General features: G+C 47.4%; 1 protein-coding gene across 1 annotated transcript in view; it reads left to right on the top strand.

The window, feature by feature from the left end:
• The window catches only part of LOC121278088 (equilibrative nucleoside transporter 1-like), a 330,852-nt gene that overhangs the window by 277,457 nt on the left and 34,568 nt on the right, over positions 1-18,827 (top strand). The window contains exons 7-9 of the mRNA XM_041188151.1: positions 5,986-6,086; positions 12,296-12,404; positions 14,832-14,917. Of these exons, the coding sequence (XP_041044085.1) occupies positions 5,986-6,086; positions 12,296-12,404; positions 14,832-14,917 (296 nt within the window). The remainder of the gene's footprint in view (positions 1-5,985; positions 6,087-12,295; positions 12,405-14,831; positions 14,918-18,827) is intronic.

The raw sequence follows: 18,827 nt of genomic DNA, 5'->3' as shown, positions 1-18,827 counted from the left end.
CTCCACTCCTCTTCCCCCACTCTCTGCTCACTGTCAGCAGTCTGAATGTAACTCTCCCCTCCTGTTCCCTCACTCTCTGCTCACTGTCAGCAGTCTGATTGTAACTCTCCACTCCTCTTCCCCCACTATCTGGTCACTGTCAGCAGTCTGAATGTAACTCTCCACTCCTCTTCCCCCACTCTCTGGTCACTGTCAGCAGTCTGAATGTAACTCTCCCCTCCTGTTCCCTCACTCTCTGCTCCCTGTCATCAGTCTGATTGTAACTCTCCCCTCCTGTTCCCTCACTCTCTGCTCATTGTGAGCTGTCTGAATGTCACTGTCCCCTCCTGTTCCCTCACTCTCTGCTCACTGTCAGCAGTCTGAATGTAACTCTCCCCTCCTGTTCCCTCACTCTCTGCTCACTGTCAGCAGTCTGAATGTAACTCACCCCTCCTGTTCCCTCACTCTCGGCTCACTGTCAGCAGTCTGAATGTAACTCACCCCTCCTGTTCCCTCACTCTCTGCTCACTGTCAGCAATCTGAATGTAACTCTCCCCTCCTGTTGCCTCACTCTCTGCTCACTGTCAGGAGTCTGATTGTAACTCTCCACTCCTCTTCCACCACTCTCTGCTCACTGTCAGCAGTCTGAATGTAACTCTCTCCTCCTGTTCCCTCACTCTCTGCTCACTGTCAGCAGTCTGATTGTAACTCTCCACTCCTCTTCCCCCACTATCTGGTCACTGTCAGCAGTCTGAATGTAACTCTGCACTCCTCTTCCCCCACTCTCTGGTCACTGTCAGCAGTCTGAATGTAACTCTCTCCTCCTGTTCCCTCACTCTCTGCTCACTGTCAGCAGTCTGAATGAAACTCTCCACTCCTCTTCCCCCACTCTCTGCTCACTGTCAGCAGTCTGAATGTAACTCTCCCCTCCTGTTCCCTCACTCTCTGCTCCCTGTCATCAGTCTGATTGTAACTCTCCCCTCCTGTTCCCTCACTCTCTGCTCACTGTCAGCAGTCTGAATGTAACTCTCCCCTCCTGTTCCCTCACTCTCTGCTCACTGTCAGCAGTCTGAATGTAACTCACCCCTCCTGTTCCCTCACTCTCGGCTCACTGTCAGCAGTCTGAATGTAACTCACCCCTCCTGTTCCCTCACTCTCTGCTCACTGTCAGCAATCTGAATGTAACTCTCCCCTCCTGTTCCCTCACTCTCTCTTCACTGTCAGCAGTCTGAGTGTAACTCTCCCCTCCTGTTCCCTCACTCTCTGCTCTCTGTCAGAAGTCCGAATGTAACTGTCCCCTCCTGTTCCCTCACTCTCTGCTCACTGTCAGTAGTCCGAATGTAACTGTCCCCTCCTGTTCCCTCACTCTCTGCTCACTGTCAGCCGTGTGATTATTACTTTCCCCTCCTGTTCCCTCACTCTCTGCTCACTTTCCGCAGTCTGAATGTCACTCTCCCCTCCTGTTCTCTCACTCTCTGCTCACTGTCAGCAGTCTGAATGTCACTCTCCCCTCTTGTTCTCTCACTCTCTGCTCACTGTCAGCAGTCTGAATGTCACTCTCCCCTCCTGTTCTCTCACTCTCTGCTCACTGTCAGCATTCTGAATGTCACTCTCCCCTCCTCTTCCCTCACTCTCTGCTCACTGTCAGCAGTCTGAATGTCACTCTCCCCTCCTCTTCCCTCACTCTCTGCTCACTGTCAGCAGTCTGTATGTCACTCTCCCCTCCTGTTCCCTCACTCTGCTCACTTTCAGCCGTCTGAACGTCATTCTCCATTCCTGTTTCCTCACTCTCTCTTCACTGTCACCAGTCTGACTGTAACTCTCCCCTCCTGTTCCCACATTCTCTGCTCACTGTCAGCAGTCTGAATGTAACTCTCCCCTCCTGTTCCCTCACTCTCTGCTCACTGTCAGCAGTCTGAACGTCAATCTCCACTCCTGTTCCCTCACTCTCTGCTCACCATCAGCAGTCTGAATGTATCTCTCCATTCCTGTTCCCTCACTCTCTGCTCACGGTCAGCAGTCTGAATGTAACTTTCCACTCCTGTTCCCTCACTCTCTGCTCATTGTCAGCAGTCTGAATGTAACTCTTCTTCCTGTTCCATCACTCTCTGCTCACTGTCAGCCGTCTGAATGTAACTCTGCCCTCCTGTTCCCTCACTCTCTGCTCAGTCACCAATCTGATTGTAACTCTCCATTCCTGTTCCCTCACTCCATGCTCACTGTCAGCAGTCTGAATGTAACTCCCCACTCCTGTTCCCTCATTCTCTGCTCACTGTCAGCAGTCTGAATGTCACTCTCCACTCCTGTTCCCTCACTCTCTCTCCTCCCTGTCTTCAGTCTGATTGTAACTCTCCTCTCCTGTTCCCTCACTCTCTCTCCTTCCTGTCTTCAACCTGCTTCTAACTTTCCATTCCTGTTTCCTTCCTTTCTCTCCCCTTGGTCTTCAGTCTGATTGCAACTCTCTACTCCTGTTCCCTCACTGTCTCTCCTCCCTGTCTTCAGTCTGATTGTAACTCTCCACTCCTGTTCTATCACTACCTCTCCTGTCTGTATTGTTGTAGCTTTTCATCTTGCACTCATCAGGACATTTGCAAGAATACCAAGGTCAGGGGAATCAACAACTTCATACTGTATGAGGCGAGAATACTGACTGGTTGGCAAGTGAATTCTGGTACAGGCATTTCCATGGAGAAAGCACCAGTTAATGGTGACTGATAGTTAACTGTCAAGCATTGTTTGAAATCTAAACCAGACAGCTTGACCCTGATTGGTCAAGGCATTGCCCTGAGGAATGAGTCAGCGAATGGCTGTCACTTATTTTGTTTTGCTGAAGGAGATGCAATATGTGTACATGTTCTTTCTGTTTGCAAAGAGCAGGGCCCTTTGCATGAATATATGTAGCCTCCAGTACATGCAAATGCACCACACTGCGAGCCCAACTGACAATTTTAAATTGGTTGTCAGGGTAATTCTTAGCACATTGAGGATTATTTAGCAAATGTTGTCCAATTGCAGAATCACATCGAATATTGGACACTGTCTTTTGAGTTTTGCAAGCACGGACTGGTTGGGGACGGTCTGTACCTTGCCCATTGTGAACAGCAACTGGGACATGCCGATTGATACGATCTGCCAGTCTTTGGGACGTACGGCCTACATACCTAGCATCACACTGGCACTGAAATTCACATAACACATTACTCATTTGTGTGATAGGCAGAATGTTCCTTTGGCTTGATGGCAGCATCCTGTTAGTGGTGAATACTGCTTATGTTGCTACTGCATTGTAGCAGCATGAAACAGCTAGCTTCACCTGTTGCTCACATTTTTCAGACACCTTACCCTTCCAGGGTAATCTGAGGTAGACTGAGTACTTTTCAGGGCCGGAAGTGGTGGCCTTAGGCCCATTCATGAGTTTGCGTGATATACAGTGTAAAATGATCTGATCAGGGTAGCCATTGTTCTGCAGGATGCCTTTGATGTGCCCTATTTCAGTATCAAGCTTGTACGGTGAGCAAATGGATCGGGCCCTATTTACAAAGTTGCTGATAAGACCAATCCTATAGCATGTGGAAGTGTAAGAATCCCAACCCACACATTGATCAGTGAAGGTAGGCTTGGGTTAGGCTGTGGTAGAGAATACCTTGGCAGATTTCTCAACCAGTACATCAAGGAAGAGGAGTTCATTTGACTGCTCCATTTCAAAGGTGAATTTGAGCACAGGGTGGAGCCCATTAAGACATGTAAGTGAATTATTACATGCAGCTGCAGATTTAAATAAAGCAAACGTATCATCCACATATCGGAAATATGCAAGGGGTAGGAGGTTAGACATGTTTCTCATGGAACCCAACAAAGATGTTTGTGCGAGATGGGTCTAGAGCAGATTCCATGGCAACACCATCTATTTGGGCATACATGGGTGTCACTAAAACTGAACTCAGCTGCGAGGTTTGCCAAGTTCATAACTTCAATGAATACTGGTTCATAGAAACTAGGAGCAGAGCAGGCCATTTGGCCCTTCAAGCCCACTCCGCCTTTCAATACGACCATGGCTGATCCTCTATCTCAACACCATATTCCCACTTTCTCTCCATACCCCTTGATGCCCCTAATATCCAAAAAATGATCAATTTCTTTCTTGAATATACTCAGTGACCCGGCCTCCACAGCCTTCTGTGGTAGAGAATTCCACAGGTTCACCACCCTCTGAGTGAAGAAATCTTTCCTCATCTCAGTCCTAAATGGCCTGCCCCATATCCTGAGACTGTGGCCCCTGGGTCTAGACTCCCCAACTAGGGGAAACATCCTCCCTGCATCTAGTCTGTCTAGCCCTGTTAGAATTTTATATGTTTCAATCAGATCCCCTCTCATTCTTCTAAACTCTAATGACTAGTGAATACAGGCCCAGACAAACCAATTCACGCCATGGTGGTGGGTCTACATCGGCGTAATATAGTGCTGCAGTGCAGGTATCTATGGCTTCCTTAAGTAGAACATCGGTGAATAGGCTAGCAATGTCAAATGAGCACATGGACACAGCATTACTGTCCATGTGCAAGTCCTGTCTGGCCTTCGCAAGTGTGAAGGAATCCTTCACCATGTATGTGGAAAACTTGCTCAAAACTGGTCGTAACAATTCACCCAACCATTTGGCCAATTCATGCTGTGCAGAACTGACTATCCCGCCACAAACCAGCGTCCACCAAAGACGCTGAATCCTCGAAAGTGCGCCGAGCTGATCTAGCGCATGCATATTGCGAGATTCCAAACAGCCTATCCAACTCTCACATGCAACACGAATGTCTGACAGCGTTACATGGCCTTCAGACCAACCCGGACAAACACATCAGTAAACCTGACAAAGGGACGGGAATAGTCATCCTTAACAAGTGTGACTCTGTCAAGAAAATGCACGCCATTCTTAATGATAGGTCCAAATTCGTACCCTTTTGACAAGACTGCCTTGCTCAAAGTAAGCTAATAAAACACATGCTGGGCTTGTGTAAGAGCGATGAGCTGCCACATGATATATATGAACGGGTTTGTCCTCACAGTCCACTACATCCCATATATGGGCTTCCCAAGACACAAAAAGCTATGTCCCTTTAAGCCCTATCTTATCTATAGCAGTTCTACAGAACATGAATTGGCCAAATGGTTGGGTGAACTGCCAACTGATTATCTCCTGCCTGTCTTAGTCTGACTATAACTCTCCACTTCTTTTCCCTCACTCTCTCTCCTCCCTATCTTCAGTCTGATTGTAAATCTGCACTCCTGTTCCCTCTATCTCTCCTGCCTGTCTTCAGTCTGATTGTAACTCTCCACTCCTACTCTCTCACTCCCTGCTTCCTGTATTCACTCTGAATCTAACTCTCCACTGGTGTTCCTTCTCTCGCTCTCCTGACAGCCTTCAATTTGATTGTAACTCTCCACTTTTCACTGTTTCATCTTCCTATCTGTCTGACTGTAACTCTTCACTCCTATACCTTCCTCTCTTCTGCCTGTCTTTAGTCTTATTATAATTCTACATTCCTGTGTCTTTCACTATCACTCCTGCCTGTTTTCACACTTATGTAACTTTCCGCTCCTGTTCCCTCACTCGCCCCTGCTAGCCTTAAATCTAATTTTAACTCTCCACTGGTGTCCCTTTCACTTTCTCCTACCACTCTTCAGTCTGAATTTAATTCTAAACTTCTGTTCCCTCACTCTCTCTCTCCTTCCTGTTTGTCTGATTGTAACTCACTTCTGTTCCTTTCACTCTGCTGCTTGTCTTCAGTTTGACTGTAATTCTCCACTGGTGTTCATTCACTCTCTCTCCTCCCCATCTTCAGTGTGCTTGTAACTCTCCACTCCTGTTCCCTCACTCTCTCCTACCACTCTTCAGTCTGATTGTAACTCTCCTCTCCTATTCCTTTACTCTTTCACCTGTGTGTTTGTTGTCTGATTGATTCTCCCCACCCATGTTTCTTCACTCTCTCTCTTTCTCTCTCTTCCATTCTTCAGATCAGGCCAGTGTTGGTGAAAGGAGAGCCTCTACACATTTAATGGAAAACACTAGCATAGAGACAAACAAGAGTCCCTCAATCTTCTCCATCCTGAGAAAGGTAAGTGTTCAGCGATGGCTCAAGCTCCTTGATGTGTACTTATATCAAAGTGTACGGGAGCAGTGAGAGCTAAAGGTCAAGACCACTGCATACCCTCCTGTGACAGCTACTTGGATTCCAATAACTCGACTGAGGCACTCGCTGTGAGGCGATGGCAGAGTATGACATGGCATGGCCATCACACTACAGACTCTCTCCCTCCCTCTCTCTCTCTCTCTCTCCCTCTCACACACTGTCCATCTATCTCTGATTCGCTGTCCCTCTCTCTGTCTCTTTCTCGTTTTGTCCCATTCTCTCTGTTCTCTGCCCTTCTCTGTCCCTTTCTGACACTCTGTCTCTCTGCTTCCCTCTCTGTTTCTCCCTGTGACTCTCCACCCCTCTCTCTCTCTCTCTCTCTATCTCTATCTCTATCTGCTTTTACATAAGAATATAAGAACTAGGAGCAGGAGTAGGCAATTCAGCCCCTCGAGCCTGCCCCGCCATTCAATACGATCATGGCTGATCTCATTTCAGCCTCAACTCCAATTTCCCGCCCTCTCGCCATAACCTTTCAACCCATTACTAATTAAAAATCTGTCTATCTCCTCCTTAAATTTATTCGGCGTCCCGGCATCCACTGCATTCTGAGGTAGTGAATTCCACAGATTCACGACCCTTTGAGAAAAGTAATTCCTCCCCATCTCTGATTTAAACCTACCACTCCTTAGCCTAAAACTATGGCCTCTCACTCTAGAATGCCCCAGAAGGGGAAACATCTGCTCCATGTCCACTTTGTCTATCCCCTTTAGCATCTTATATACCTCAATTAGATCTCTTCTCATCCTTCTAAACTCTAGTGAGTATATGCCTAAACTGCTCAATTTCTCCTCATAAGACAAGCCCCGCATCTCTGGAATCAATCTAGAGAACCTCCTCTGAACTGTCTCCAGTGCAACTACATCTTTCCTCAAGTAAGGGGACCAAAACTGTGCACAGTACTCCAGGTGCGGTCTCACCAATGCCTTGTACAGTTGCAACAACACTTCCTTATCTTTATATTCTATTCCTTTAGCAATAAATGCCAAAATTCCATTTGTCTTCCTTATTACCTGCTGTACCTGCATACTAGCTTTCAGCGATTCATGCACGAGGACACCCAGATCCCTCTGCACTGAAGCATTCTGAAGTTTCTCTCCATTTAAATAATAAGTCGCCTTTTTACTGTTCTTACCAAAATGGATAACCTCACACTTATCGACGTTAAACTCCACCTGCCAAATTTTGGCCCATTCGCCTAACCTGTCCATATCCATTTGTAAATTTCTTATTTCTTCATTGTAACTTACTTTCCCGCCTATTTTGGTGTCACCTGCAAATTTAGCTACAGCACCTTCTATCCCTGATTCCGAGTCATTAATATAGATTGTAAATAGTTGGGGCCTTAATAATAGATTCCAACAATTTCCCAATGACAGATGTTAAACTAACTGGTCTATAGTTTCCTACTTTCTGCCTCCCCCCCTTTTTGAATAAGGATGTTATGTTAGCATTTTTCCAATCCACTGGAACCTTTTCAGAATCTAGGGAATTTTGGAATATTATACCCAATGCATCCACTATCTCCGCTGCCACTTCCTTTAAGACCCTGGGATGTAGTCCATCAGGTCCTGGGGACTTGTCACCCTTTAATCCCAATAGTTTGCTCAGTACTTTTTCTCTAGTGATGGTGATGGTTCTAAGTTCCTCCTCTTCTATAGCCTCTGCACTACCTGTTACTATTGGGATGGTACTAGTGTCCTCCACTGTGAAAACTGGGGCAAAATATTGATTAAGTGTTTCTGCCATTTCTGCATTCCCCACTATTAACTCCCCAGTCTCATCCTCCACTTTAGCTACTCTCTTTCCTTTTATATACTTGTAGAAGCTTATGCTATCAGTTTTTACATTTTGCACTAGTTTTCTTTCATAATTTACCTTTGCTCTTTTTATTATTTTTTTAGTAACCCTTTGTTGATCTTTAAAAGTTTCCCAATCTTCCAGCCTGCCACTGACCTTTGCAATTTGTTACGCCTTAGTTTTTGCCTTTATGTTATCTTTAACTTCCTTACTTAGCCATGGATGCTTTTCTCCCCTCTTAACATCTTTCTTCCTCTTTGGAATATATTTTACTTGGGAGGAATTGAATATCTCCTTAAATATCTGCCACTGTTCATCAACTGTCCTACCTTGTAGTCTTCCTGCCCGGTCTACTAGGGCCAAAACTGCTCTCATGCCTACGTAGTTACCTTTGTTTAACTCCAGAACACTAGTGTGGGACTCAAGTTTCTCGCTCTCAAACTGAACTTGAAATTCTAGCATGCTATGATCACTCTTCCCTAGAGGATCCTTTACTATGAGATCATTAATGAACCCATCTCATTACACAAAACCAAATCCAGAATAGCCTGCTCCCTGGTTGGTTTCACAAGAAACAATTGCTCCAAGAAACAATCTCTAATACGCTCTATGAACTCTGCCTTGAGGCTACCCTTGCCAATTTGATTAGTCCAGTCTATGTGCATATTAAAATCACTCATGATTATTGCCGTGCCTTTCTTACATGCTCCCAGTATTTCCTGGTTTATACTGTGACCTACTTGCTGAACTACTGTTTGGGGACCTATAGATTATTCCCACCAGGGACTTCTTTCCCTTGTTATTTCTTATTTCTACCCAGACTGACTCTACGTCTTGCTCTCCAGTGACTATATCATTCCTCACTATAGCACTGATCTCTATCTTTCCTAACAAAGCTACACCACCTCCTTTTCCTTACTGCCTATCCTTCTGAAACACTGAGTACCCTTGGATATTCAACTCCCAAACCTGTTCTCCCTGTAACCACGTCTCAGTATTCGCCACCAAATCATACCTATTTATCTCTATTTGCGCTGTTAACTCATTAGTTTTAATCCAAATACTCCGTGCATTCAGATACAAAGCCTTTAAGTTTGCCCTTTGTCAATTTTCCCCACTCTAATATGATTCTTTGGTGCAATATGGCATTCACACACTCTGTCCCTTACTTTCACCTTTTGATAGCAATCAGCCTCATCACTAACCTGCACTCTTACAGAATCACAGTGCAGGAGAGGCCCTTCAGCCCATCAAGTCTACACCTACATGCAAGAAACACCTGACCTACCTACCTAATCCCATTTACCAGCACTTGGCCCATAGCCTTGAATGTTATGACGTGCCAAGTGCTCATCCAAGTACTTTTTAAAAGATGTGAGGCAACCTGCCTCCACCACCCTCCCAGGCAGCGCATTCCAGACCGTCACCACCCTCTGGGTAAAAAACATTTTTCCTCACATCCTCCCTAAACCTCCTGCCCCTCACCCTGAACTAATCCCCCTTTGTGACTGACCTGTCAACTAAGAGGAACAGCTGCTCCCTATCCACCCTGTCCATGCCCCTCATAATCTTGTACACCTCGATCAGGTCACCCCTCAGTCTTCTCTGCTCCAACGAAAACAACCCAAGTCTATCCAACATCGCTTCATAACTTGAATGTTTCATCCCAGGCAACATCCTGGTGAATCTCCTCTGCACCCCCTCTAGCGCAATCACATCCTTCCTATAATGTGGCGACCAGAACTGCACACAGTATTCCAGCTGTGGCCTCACCAAGGTTCTATACAAATCCAACATGACCTCCCTACTTTTGTAATCTATACCTCGATTGATAAAGGCAAGTGTCCCATATGCCTTTTTCACCAGCCCACTAACATGCCCCTCTGCCTTCAGAGATCCATGGACACACACACCAAGGTCCCTTTGTTCTTCAGAACTTCCTAGTGTCATGCCATTCATTGAATACTTCCTTGTCAAATTACTCCTTCCAAAGTGTATCCCTCACACTTTTCAGGGTTAAATTCCATCTGCCACTTATCTGCCCATTTGACCATCCCGTCTATATCTTCCTGTAGCCCAAGACACTCAACCTCACTGTTAACCACACCAGCCAATCTTTGTGTCATCCACGAACTTACTAATCCTACCCCCACTTAGTCATCTATGTCATTTATATAAACGACAAATAATAGGGGACCAAGCACATATCCCTGTGGTACGCCACTGGACACTGGCTTCCAGTCACTAAAGCATCCTTTTGTCATCACCCTCTGCCTCCTACAACTAAGCCAATTTTGAATCCACCTTATCAAATTACCCTGTATCCCATGTGCATTTGCCTTCTTTATAAGTCTCCCATGTGGGACCTTGTCAAAGGCTTTGCTGAAATCCATATAAACTACATCTACTACACTACCCTCATCTACACACCTGGTCACCTCCTCAAACAATTCAATCAAATTTGTTAGGCATGACCTCCCTCTGACAAAGCCATGCTGACTATCCCTGATCAAACCTTGCCTCTCCAAGTGGAGATAGATTCTCTCCTTCAGAATTTTCTCCAATACTTTCCCTACCACTGACATGAGGCTCACTGGCCTGTAGTTCCCTGGCTTATCTCTACAACCCTTCTTAAATAGCGGAACCACATTAGCTGTTCTCCAGTCCTCTGGCACCTCCCCCGTGGCCAGAGAGGAATTAAAAATTTGGGTCAGAGCCCCTGCGATCTCCTCCCTTGCCTCCCTCAGCAGTCTGGGACACAAATCATCCAGACCTGGAGATTTGTCCACTTTTAAGCCTGCCAACACCTCTAATACCTTGTCACTCCCTATATCAATTTGCTCCAGAACCTCGCAGTCTTTCTCCCTGAGTTTGATACCTTCATCCTCATTCTCTTGGGTGAAGAGAGATGTGAAGTATTCATTCAACACTCTAGCGATGTCCTCTGGCTCCACCCATAGATTGCACCCTTGGTCCCTTATGGGCCCTACTCTTTCTCTGGTTATCCTCTTCCCATTGATATACTTATAGAATATCTTGGGATTTTCCCTACTTTTACCAGCCAGAGCTTTCTCATATCCCCTCTTTGCTCTCCTAATTGCTTTCTTAAGTTCCACCCTGCACTTTCTGTACTCCACCAATGCCTCTGCTGATTTGTTTCCCTTGTACCTGCTAAAAGCCTCTCTTTTCCTTCTCATCATAACCTGAATATCTCTGGTCATCCATGGTTCTCTCCTTAAACTTTGATTTTTTATATTTCCGTGCAGCTGAGCCCTACGCCCACCCCCCCCCCCCCACCCCACCCCCAACCCCCGGTTATTTAGTTTAAAGCTCTATCTACAACCCTTAGTTATGCGATTCTCCAGGACACTGGTCCCTGCATGATTCAAGTGGAGCCTGTCTGAATGGAATAGCTCCCTCTTTCCCCAGTACTGGTACCAACGTCCCATGAATTCGAACCCACTTCTCCCACACCAATCTTTGAGCCACGCATTTACCTCTTTAATCTTATTGATCCTGTGCCAATTAGCTCGTGGCTCAGGTGGTAATCCGGAGATTATTATCTTTTTGGTTCCTCTGTGTGTGACACCTCTGTGTCTCTCAGTCTCACTGTCTGTCTCTGTATGTCACTCTATCTTCTATCCCTCTCTCTCTCTCTCTCTCTCTGTGTCTCTGCTCTCTGTCTCTGTGTCATACAAACATACAAATTAGGAACAGGCGTAGAGCATTCAGCCCCTCGAGCCTGCTCCACATTCAATAAGATCAGGACTGATCTGATTGTGGCCTCAACTCCACATTCCACCTACCCCGATAACCTTAGATTCTTGACTAACAAGGGAGCCCATCTCCCTCTGCCTTCAAAATATTCAATGACCCTGCCACCACCACTCTCCAGGGAAGAGAGTTCCAAAGATCCACAACCCTCTGAGAGAAAAACATTTCTTCTCATCTCTGTCTTAAATGGGAGACCCATTAATTTTAAGCCGTGACTCCTAGTTCTAGTCTTTCCCACTGGGGGGGAAACATCCTTACAGCACCCGTCCTATCAAGTCCTCTCAGAATCTCACATGTTTCACTAAGATCATCTCTCAATCTTCTAAGCTCCAATGAATATAGGCCCCACCTGTCCCTTTCCTTGTAAGACAACCCCTCATCCCACATACCAGTTCAGCAAACCTTCTCTGAACTACTTCGAACCATCTCTCTCTCTCTCTCTCTCTCTCTCCGACACCCCATTTTTCTATCCCTCTCCCTCACTCTCTGTTTCTCTGTATCAATGCAGAGTCGCTCGATGCCGGGTCTGACACTAACATTGCCTCTGTCTCTCTCTTTAGATCTGGCCCATGGCATTGCAGGTGTGCCTGGTGTTTAGTGTCACCATTGGAGTATTCCCAGCAGTAACTGTCGATGCAAAGTCAACCATTTCTGCTGATGGAAAGTGGGGTAAGTTCCTGACTGCAGGGCAGACAGAGCGAGGTTGTCAGGTAAAATATAGTCGCGAGGGCACAGACATAGTAATACACGGCAACATCAAATATAGATAGAACAATAGACTAATAGAGAACAGGAGGAAACCATTCAGCCCATCGTGTCTTTGTTGGCTCTTTGGTAGAGCTATCCAACTAGCCCCACTCCCCTGCTCTATCTGCCTTGCCCCGGAGATATTCTCCCTTTAAAGTGAAATCCTACATCTCTATACGATTCTCGTAAACCTCCTCTGTACCTTCTGTATCCTTCCTAAAGAGTGGAGCCCAGAACTGAACACGCTATTCCAGCTGAGTCTGAATGATTTTTTTTTATAGAGGTTTGAAATAGCTTCCTTGTTTTTGTACTCTGTTGAAAAGCCCAGGATCTTAAACAGTGCAGCTGCTGGGAATCTGAAAACAAAACACAAAATGCTGGAAATACTCAGCATGTCTGGCAGCATCTGTGCAGAGAGAAACAGAGTTAATGTTTTAGGTCAATGACCTATCATCAAACATATCACAAATGCCCTTTTAACAGCCTTTTCAACTTGTCTTGCCACCTTCGATTACTTGTGGACCTCCAGCCCTGGGTTCATCTGGTTTATATTGGCTTTCCTCATATTCCCTCCCATTGTTCATCCAGGTGAAAATGTCTCACTTCACTCCTCCCTGTGTTAACTTTCTTCTACCTTGTGTCTGCCCGTTTCACCAGTATACCTGTATCCTCCTGAAATTTCTTACTGTCCCTGTCTTTAATGCTGTGGCCTGTACAGCCAAGCCCAGGCCATTTATATATGTCAGAAAGAGCAGTAGTCCTAAGACTGTTCCTTGAGGAACACCACTGTATACTTCACTCCAGTCCGAACAGCCCTTCACTACTATCCTGCTTTCTGTCCTTTTACCCAATTTGTATCCGTGCTCCCATTTACCCTTTAGTCCCAGGGACTTCAATTTTGCTAACAAGTTGGTTATATGTGACCCTACATTTTGTATATTATTGGAGAACGAGGTATGAAATACACAGAGGAACACTCAAACCCAGTAACACACAGGAACATCAAATACAAACACCTTATACAACTAATGCAGATCTTCAAGCCTTTTGAGTTCCAGCTCTCTTGAGTGGAGGCCAAAGTTCCTTTGGCCTTTTCAAATGCTTCTTGTATTTGTTTATTGGTTTTTTTTTTGTGGTTTGTGGACATGGTTTTTTACCATGCAGGAACTTTCTTGGATCCAAAGTGGATGACTTCACACTTCCTCTCATTGAACCCTGTCTGCCAAGCTTTTGCCCATTTGCTGAATCTATCAGTGTCTCTTTGTACACAACTTTGTGAAGGAGGCAGGTAGGGATTGAGGCCTGAAGACAGGGTGAGAAGCGAATGGGATTTGTTTGGGGTAGGAGGGAGAATAGAGATGAACAAGTTTAAACCCCTCCGTGACCTCGGCCCCCCCTCCCCTCCCCATATCGCTGACCTCCTTCAGTTCTAGAATGTGGGAGGCTGTCTGGGAGTGTAAGGAATAGCCACACCTAGAGGTAATAAAAGCATGGCTGAGGGTTTCAGCAGCAGGGGACCTGAGGCAGCAAGGAGTCAGGCAATGTTACAGGGTGGAAATAAGCACTCTTAGTGACCCCTACTTTATATTTCTTAACATTACCCTCTGACAGTGACAGCTGTGGCTCAGTGAATGGAGCTCTTGCCTCTGAGTCCCACTCCAGTGATGTGGCTGACAATCCCAATGTAGTACTGAGGGAGTGCTGCACTGTTGGAGGTACCATCTTTCAGATAAGATATTAAAGTAAGGCACCCCCAGGTGGATGATAAAGATCCATGGCACCTATTTCAAAGGATAGGAGGGGATTCTTCCCCGATGTCCTGGCCAATATTTACGCCTCAATCATCATCACAAAAACAGACTAATCTGGTCATTCTCGCGATGCTGTTGGCAGGAGCTGGCTGTGCACTGTTTCAGCAAAACAACAGTGACTGCACTTCCACTTGTTGGCTGGAAGACCCCTTGGGAGGTCCTCAGGTCCGAAAAAACACCAGATAAACACAATCTTTCTTGATGTGAATTGGGACCCAATTCATTTCAACTTTCTGCACCACAGATGATGTGATCCTGGACAATGGGAAGTGGGAGACCTGGGCTGTTGGATTTGGGACCATTCCAATGATTTGGGAATGGGAGGAAGTGGAGAACTAGCAGATGAATCATGTCCTTCTCAGTTGCAGCAGTGGCCTTTTTTGGGCAGAGTAGTATTGATCTTGCTGTGCATCGCATTGCAGTGGGTCCGGTCTGCAAGTCAGGGGTGGGTGGAGGTGACAGGAAACTGCAAGGTTTCTTGATCACTGTTAACATGCCTTTGCTTGATCTCTGTTAACATGCCTGTTTCTGTTTGCAGGTATTTATTTCATCCCGATTTGCTGCTTCTTGTTATTCAATGTGTTTGATTGGCTGGGCCGCAGTCTGACTGCCATCTGCATGTGGGTGAGTCCCTCCGTCCTCTGTCTCCCACACTCAGCACAAAGTCCTGCTCTCCTTCATTCCCAAGTCCCAATCTCCATATCTGATTTGAGCCCAATCTACTGTTCGCTTTTCTGCACCCACCCCAAAAGGATGAATGGGTGAGGACTATCTCTTCCACTGTGAAGACAATGATGAGGAGTCATCAATCCCAACCTGTCACTCAGAGAGGGAGGAGAGAGGTTAGTGGGCAGGGTCACAGACTGCGTTCCCACAGGCAGTGCTGGAGATGGGATACTGGCATCTGTAGGGAAAATAGGCTCAATGTCAAAAGAAGAGGAAGATACAGAGCCATGAGCAGAGAGTAGTGCAGTGGAATTAAATTAGTTTGATCCAGCAAAGACACAATGAGTCACAAAGGGCAGGGTGAGGAGTGATTGTAACCAGGTGGAGGTAACTCTAAGCACAGGGTGAGGGGTGATTGTAATCGGGTGGGTGAGGGGTGTTTGTAACCGGGTGGAGATAACTCTAAGGACAGGGTGAGGGGTGATTGTAATCGGGTGGGTGAGGGGTGTTTGTAACCGGGTGGAGGTAACTCTAAGGACCGGGAGAGGGCCGATTGTAATCGGGTGGGTGAGGGGTGATTGTAACCGGGTGGGTGAGGGGTGTTTGTAACCGGGTGGAGGTAACTCTAAGGACAGGGTGAGGGGTGATTGTAATCGGGTGGAGGTAACTCTAAGGACAGGGTGAGAGGTGATTGTAATCAGGTGGGTGAGGGGTGATTGTAATCAGGTGGAGGTAACTCTAAGGACAGGGTGAGGGGTGATTGTAATCGGGTGGAGGTAACTCTAAGGACCGGGAGAGGGCCGATTGTAATCGGGTGGGTGAGGGGTGATTGTAACCGGGTGGGTGAGGGGTGTTTGTAACCGGGTGGAGGTAACTCTAAGGACAGGGTGAGGGGTGATTGTAATCGGGTGGAGGTAACTCTAAGGACAGGGTGAGAGGTGATTGTAATCGGATGGGTGAGGGGTGTTTGTAATCGGGTGGAGGTAACTCTAAGGACAAGGTGAGGGGTGATTGTAATCGGATGGGTGAGGGGTGTTTGTAACCGGGTGGAGGTAACTCTGAGGACCAGGTGAGGGGTGATTGTAACCGGGTGGGTGAGGGGTGTTTGTAAGCGGGTGGAGGTAACTCTAAGGATCGGGAGAGGGCTGATTGTAATCGGGTGGGTGAGGGGTGATTGTAATCGGGTGGAGGTAACTCTAAGGACAGGGTGAGGGGTGATTGTAACCGGATGGGTGAAGGGTGTTTTTAACCGGGTGGAGGTAACTCTAAGGACAGGGTGAGGGGCGATTGTAATCGGGTGGAGGTAACTCTAAGGACAGGGTGAGGGGTGATTGTAATCAGGAGGGTGAGGGGTGATTGTAATCGGGTGGAGGTAACTCTAAGGACAGAGTGAGGGGTGATTGTAATCGGGTGGAGGTAACTCTAAGGACAGGGTGAGGGGTGATTGTAATCAGGTGGGTGAGGGGTGATTGTAATCGGGTGGAGGTAACTCTAAGGACAGGGTGAGGGGTGATTGTAATCAGGTGGGTGAGGGGTGATTGTAATCGGGTGGAGGTAACTCTAAGGACAGGGTGAGGGGTGATTGTAATCGGGTGGGTGAGGGGGTGATTGTAAACGGGTGGAGGTAACTCTGCGGACCGGGTGAGGAGTGATTGTAATCGGGTGTGAGGGGTGATGGGAACCGGGTGGAGGTAACCTTGAGGACCAGGTGAGAGGTGATTGTAACAGTGTAACGGTGATTTTAAGGGAAGGTTTGTTGCTTTGACATGTCTCTTTATTCACTAGGCTGAAAGACAGTAAACAAGGCAGCTTTTAAACCTGGCAGTAATTTAAATCCTGAACACGAGGTTGAAACCTGAGCTGGCTCTCTTCACAAAATATTTTCTACATCATGTGTTGGGTATGAGTGACCCAGCCGACTTCCCAATCACTCTGCACCGCAGCTTTGCCAGTGCTTTTCCATGCTGATTTCATCATTGACAGCAGTGGAGGTCGGAGGAGAGAGAGAGGGGAAAAAAGCAATAGAGCGACAGGGAGGGGGAAATCAGGAAGCAAAACGAGCATATCTACTGGCATCAGAAACTCAGGCTCCCAAAGCACCTTAGACACAATGATATAGTTTGGAAGCGCACTCCGTGTAGTAATGTAGTAATGCAGCCAATTTATGCATAGAAAGATCCCACAAGCAACTCTGAGATCATGGCCTCACAACCTTCCTCTTGATCTTGATTGATGGCTAAGTAATAGCCAGGACAAGGGAACTAACTCATGTCATCTTCTTCAAAATTGCACCATCCACACAAGCGGCAAATGTTTAATGTTACATTCAAAAGGCAGCACCTCCAGCAGTGCAGCACTCCCTCAGTACTGACCCTCTGAGAGGGCTCCGTTCCCTCAGTGCTGACCCTCTGACAGTGCAGCTCTACCGCAGTACTGACCCTCTGACAGTGCAGCACTCCCTCAGTACAGACCCTCTGACAGTGCAGCACTCCCTCAGTACTGACCCTCTGACAGTGCAGCACTCCCTCAGTACAGACCCTCTGACAGTGCAGCACTCCCTCAGTACTGACCCTCTGACAGTGCAGCACTCCCTCAGTACTGATCCTCTGACAGTGCAGCACTCCCTCAGTACTGACCCTCTGACAGTGCAGCACTCCCTCAGTACTGACCCTCTGACAGTGCAGCCCTCCCTCAAAACTGATTCTCTGACAGTGCGGCACTAACTCAGTACTGACCATCTGACAGTGCAGCACTCCCTCAGTACAGACCCTCTGACAGTGCAGCACTCCCTCAGTACTGACCCTCTGACAGTGCAGCACTCCCTCAGTACTGACCCTCTGACAGTGCAGCACTCCCTCAGTACAGACCCTCTGACAGTGCAGCACTCCCTCAGTACTGACCCTCTGAAAGTGCAGCACTCCCTCAAAACTGATTCTCTGACAGTGCGGCACTAACTCAGTACTGACCATCTGACAGTGCAGCACTCCCTCAGTACAGACCCTCTGACAGTGCAGCACTCCCTCAGTACTGACCCTCTGACAGTGCAGCACTCCCTCAGTACTGACCCTCTGACAGTGCAGCACTCCCTCAGTACAGACCCTCTGACAGTGCAGCACTCCCTCAGTACTGACCCTCTGAAAGTGCAGCACTCCCGCAAAACTGATTCTCTGACAGTGCAGCACTCCCTCAGCACTGACCATCTGACAGTGCAGCACTCCTTCAGTACTGACCCTCTAACAGTGCAGCACTCCCTCAGTACTGACACTCTGACAGTGCAGCACTCCCTCAGTACTGACCCTCTGACAGTGCAGCACTCCCTCAGTACTGACCCTCTGACAGTGCAGCACTCCCTCAGTACTGACCCTCTGACAGTGCAGCACTCCCTCAGTACTGACCCTCTGACAGTGCGGCAATCCCTCAGTACTGACCCTCTGACAGTGCAGCCCTCCCTCAGTACTGACCCTCTGACAGTGCAGCACTCCCTCAGTACTGACCCTCTGACAGTGCAGCTCTACCGCAGTACTGACCCTCCCAAAGTGCAGCACTCCCTCAGTACTGACCCACTGACAGTGCAGCACTCCCTCAGTACAGACCCTCTGACAGTGCAGCACTCCCTCAGTACTGACACTCTGACAGTGCAGCAATCCCTCAGTACTGACACTCTGACAGTGCAGCACTCCCTCAGTACTGACCCTCTGACAGTGCAGGTCTACAGCAATACTGAACCTCCCACAGTGCAGCACTCCCTCAGTACTGACCCTCTGACAGTGCAGCACTCCCTCAGTACTGACCCTGTGACAGTGCAGCACTCCCTCAGTAATGACCCTCTGACAGTGCAGCACTCCCTCAGTACTGACCCTCTGACAGT

This window comes from Carcharodon carcharias, chromosome 5 (assembly GCF_017639515.1).
Source record: "Carcharodon carcharias isolate sCarCar2 chromosome 5, sCarCar2.pri, whole genome shotgun sequence".
NCBI lineage: Eukaryota > Metazoa > Chordata > Chondrichthyes > Lamniformes > Lamnidae > Carcharodon > Carcharodon carcharias.
This window is presented reverse-complemented; position numbering and strand designations above follow the sequence as displayed.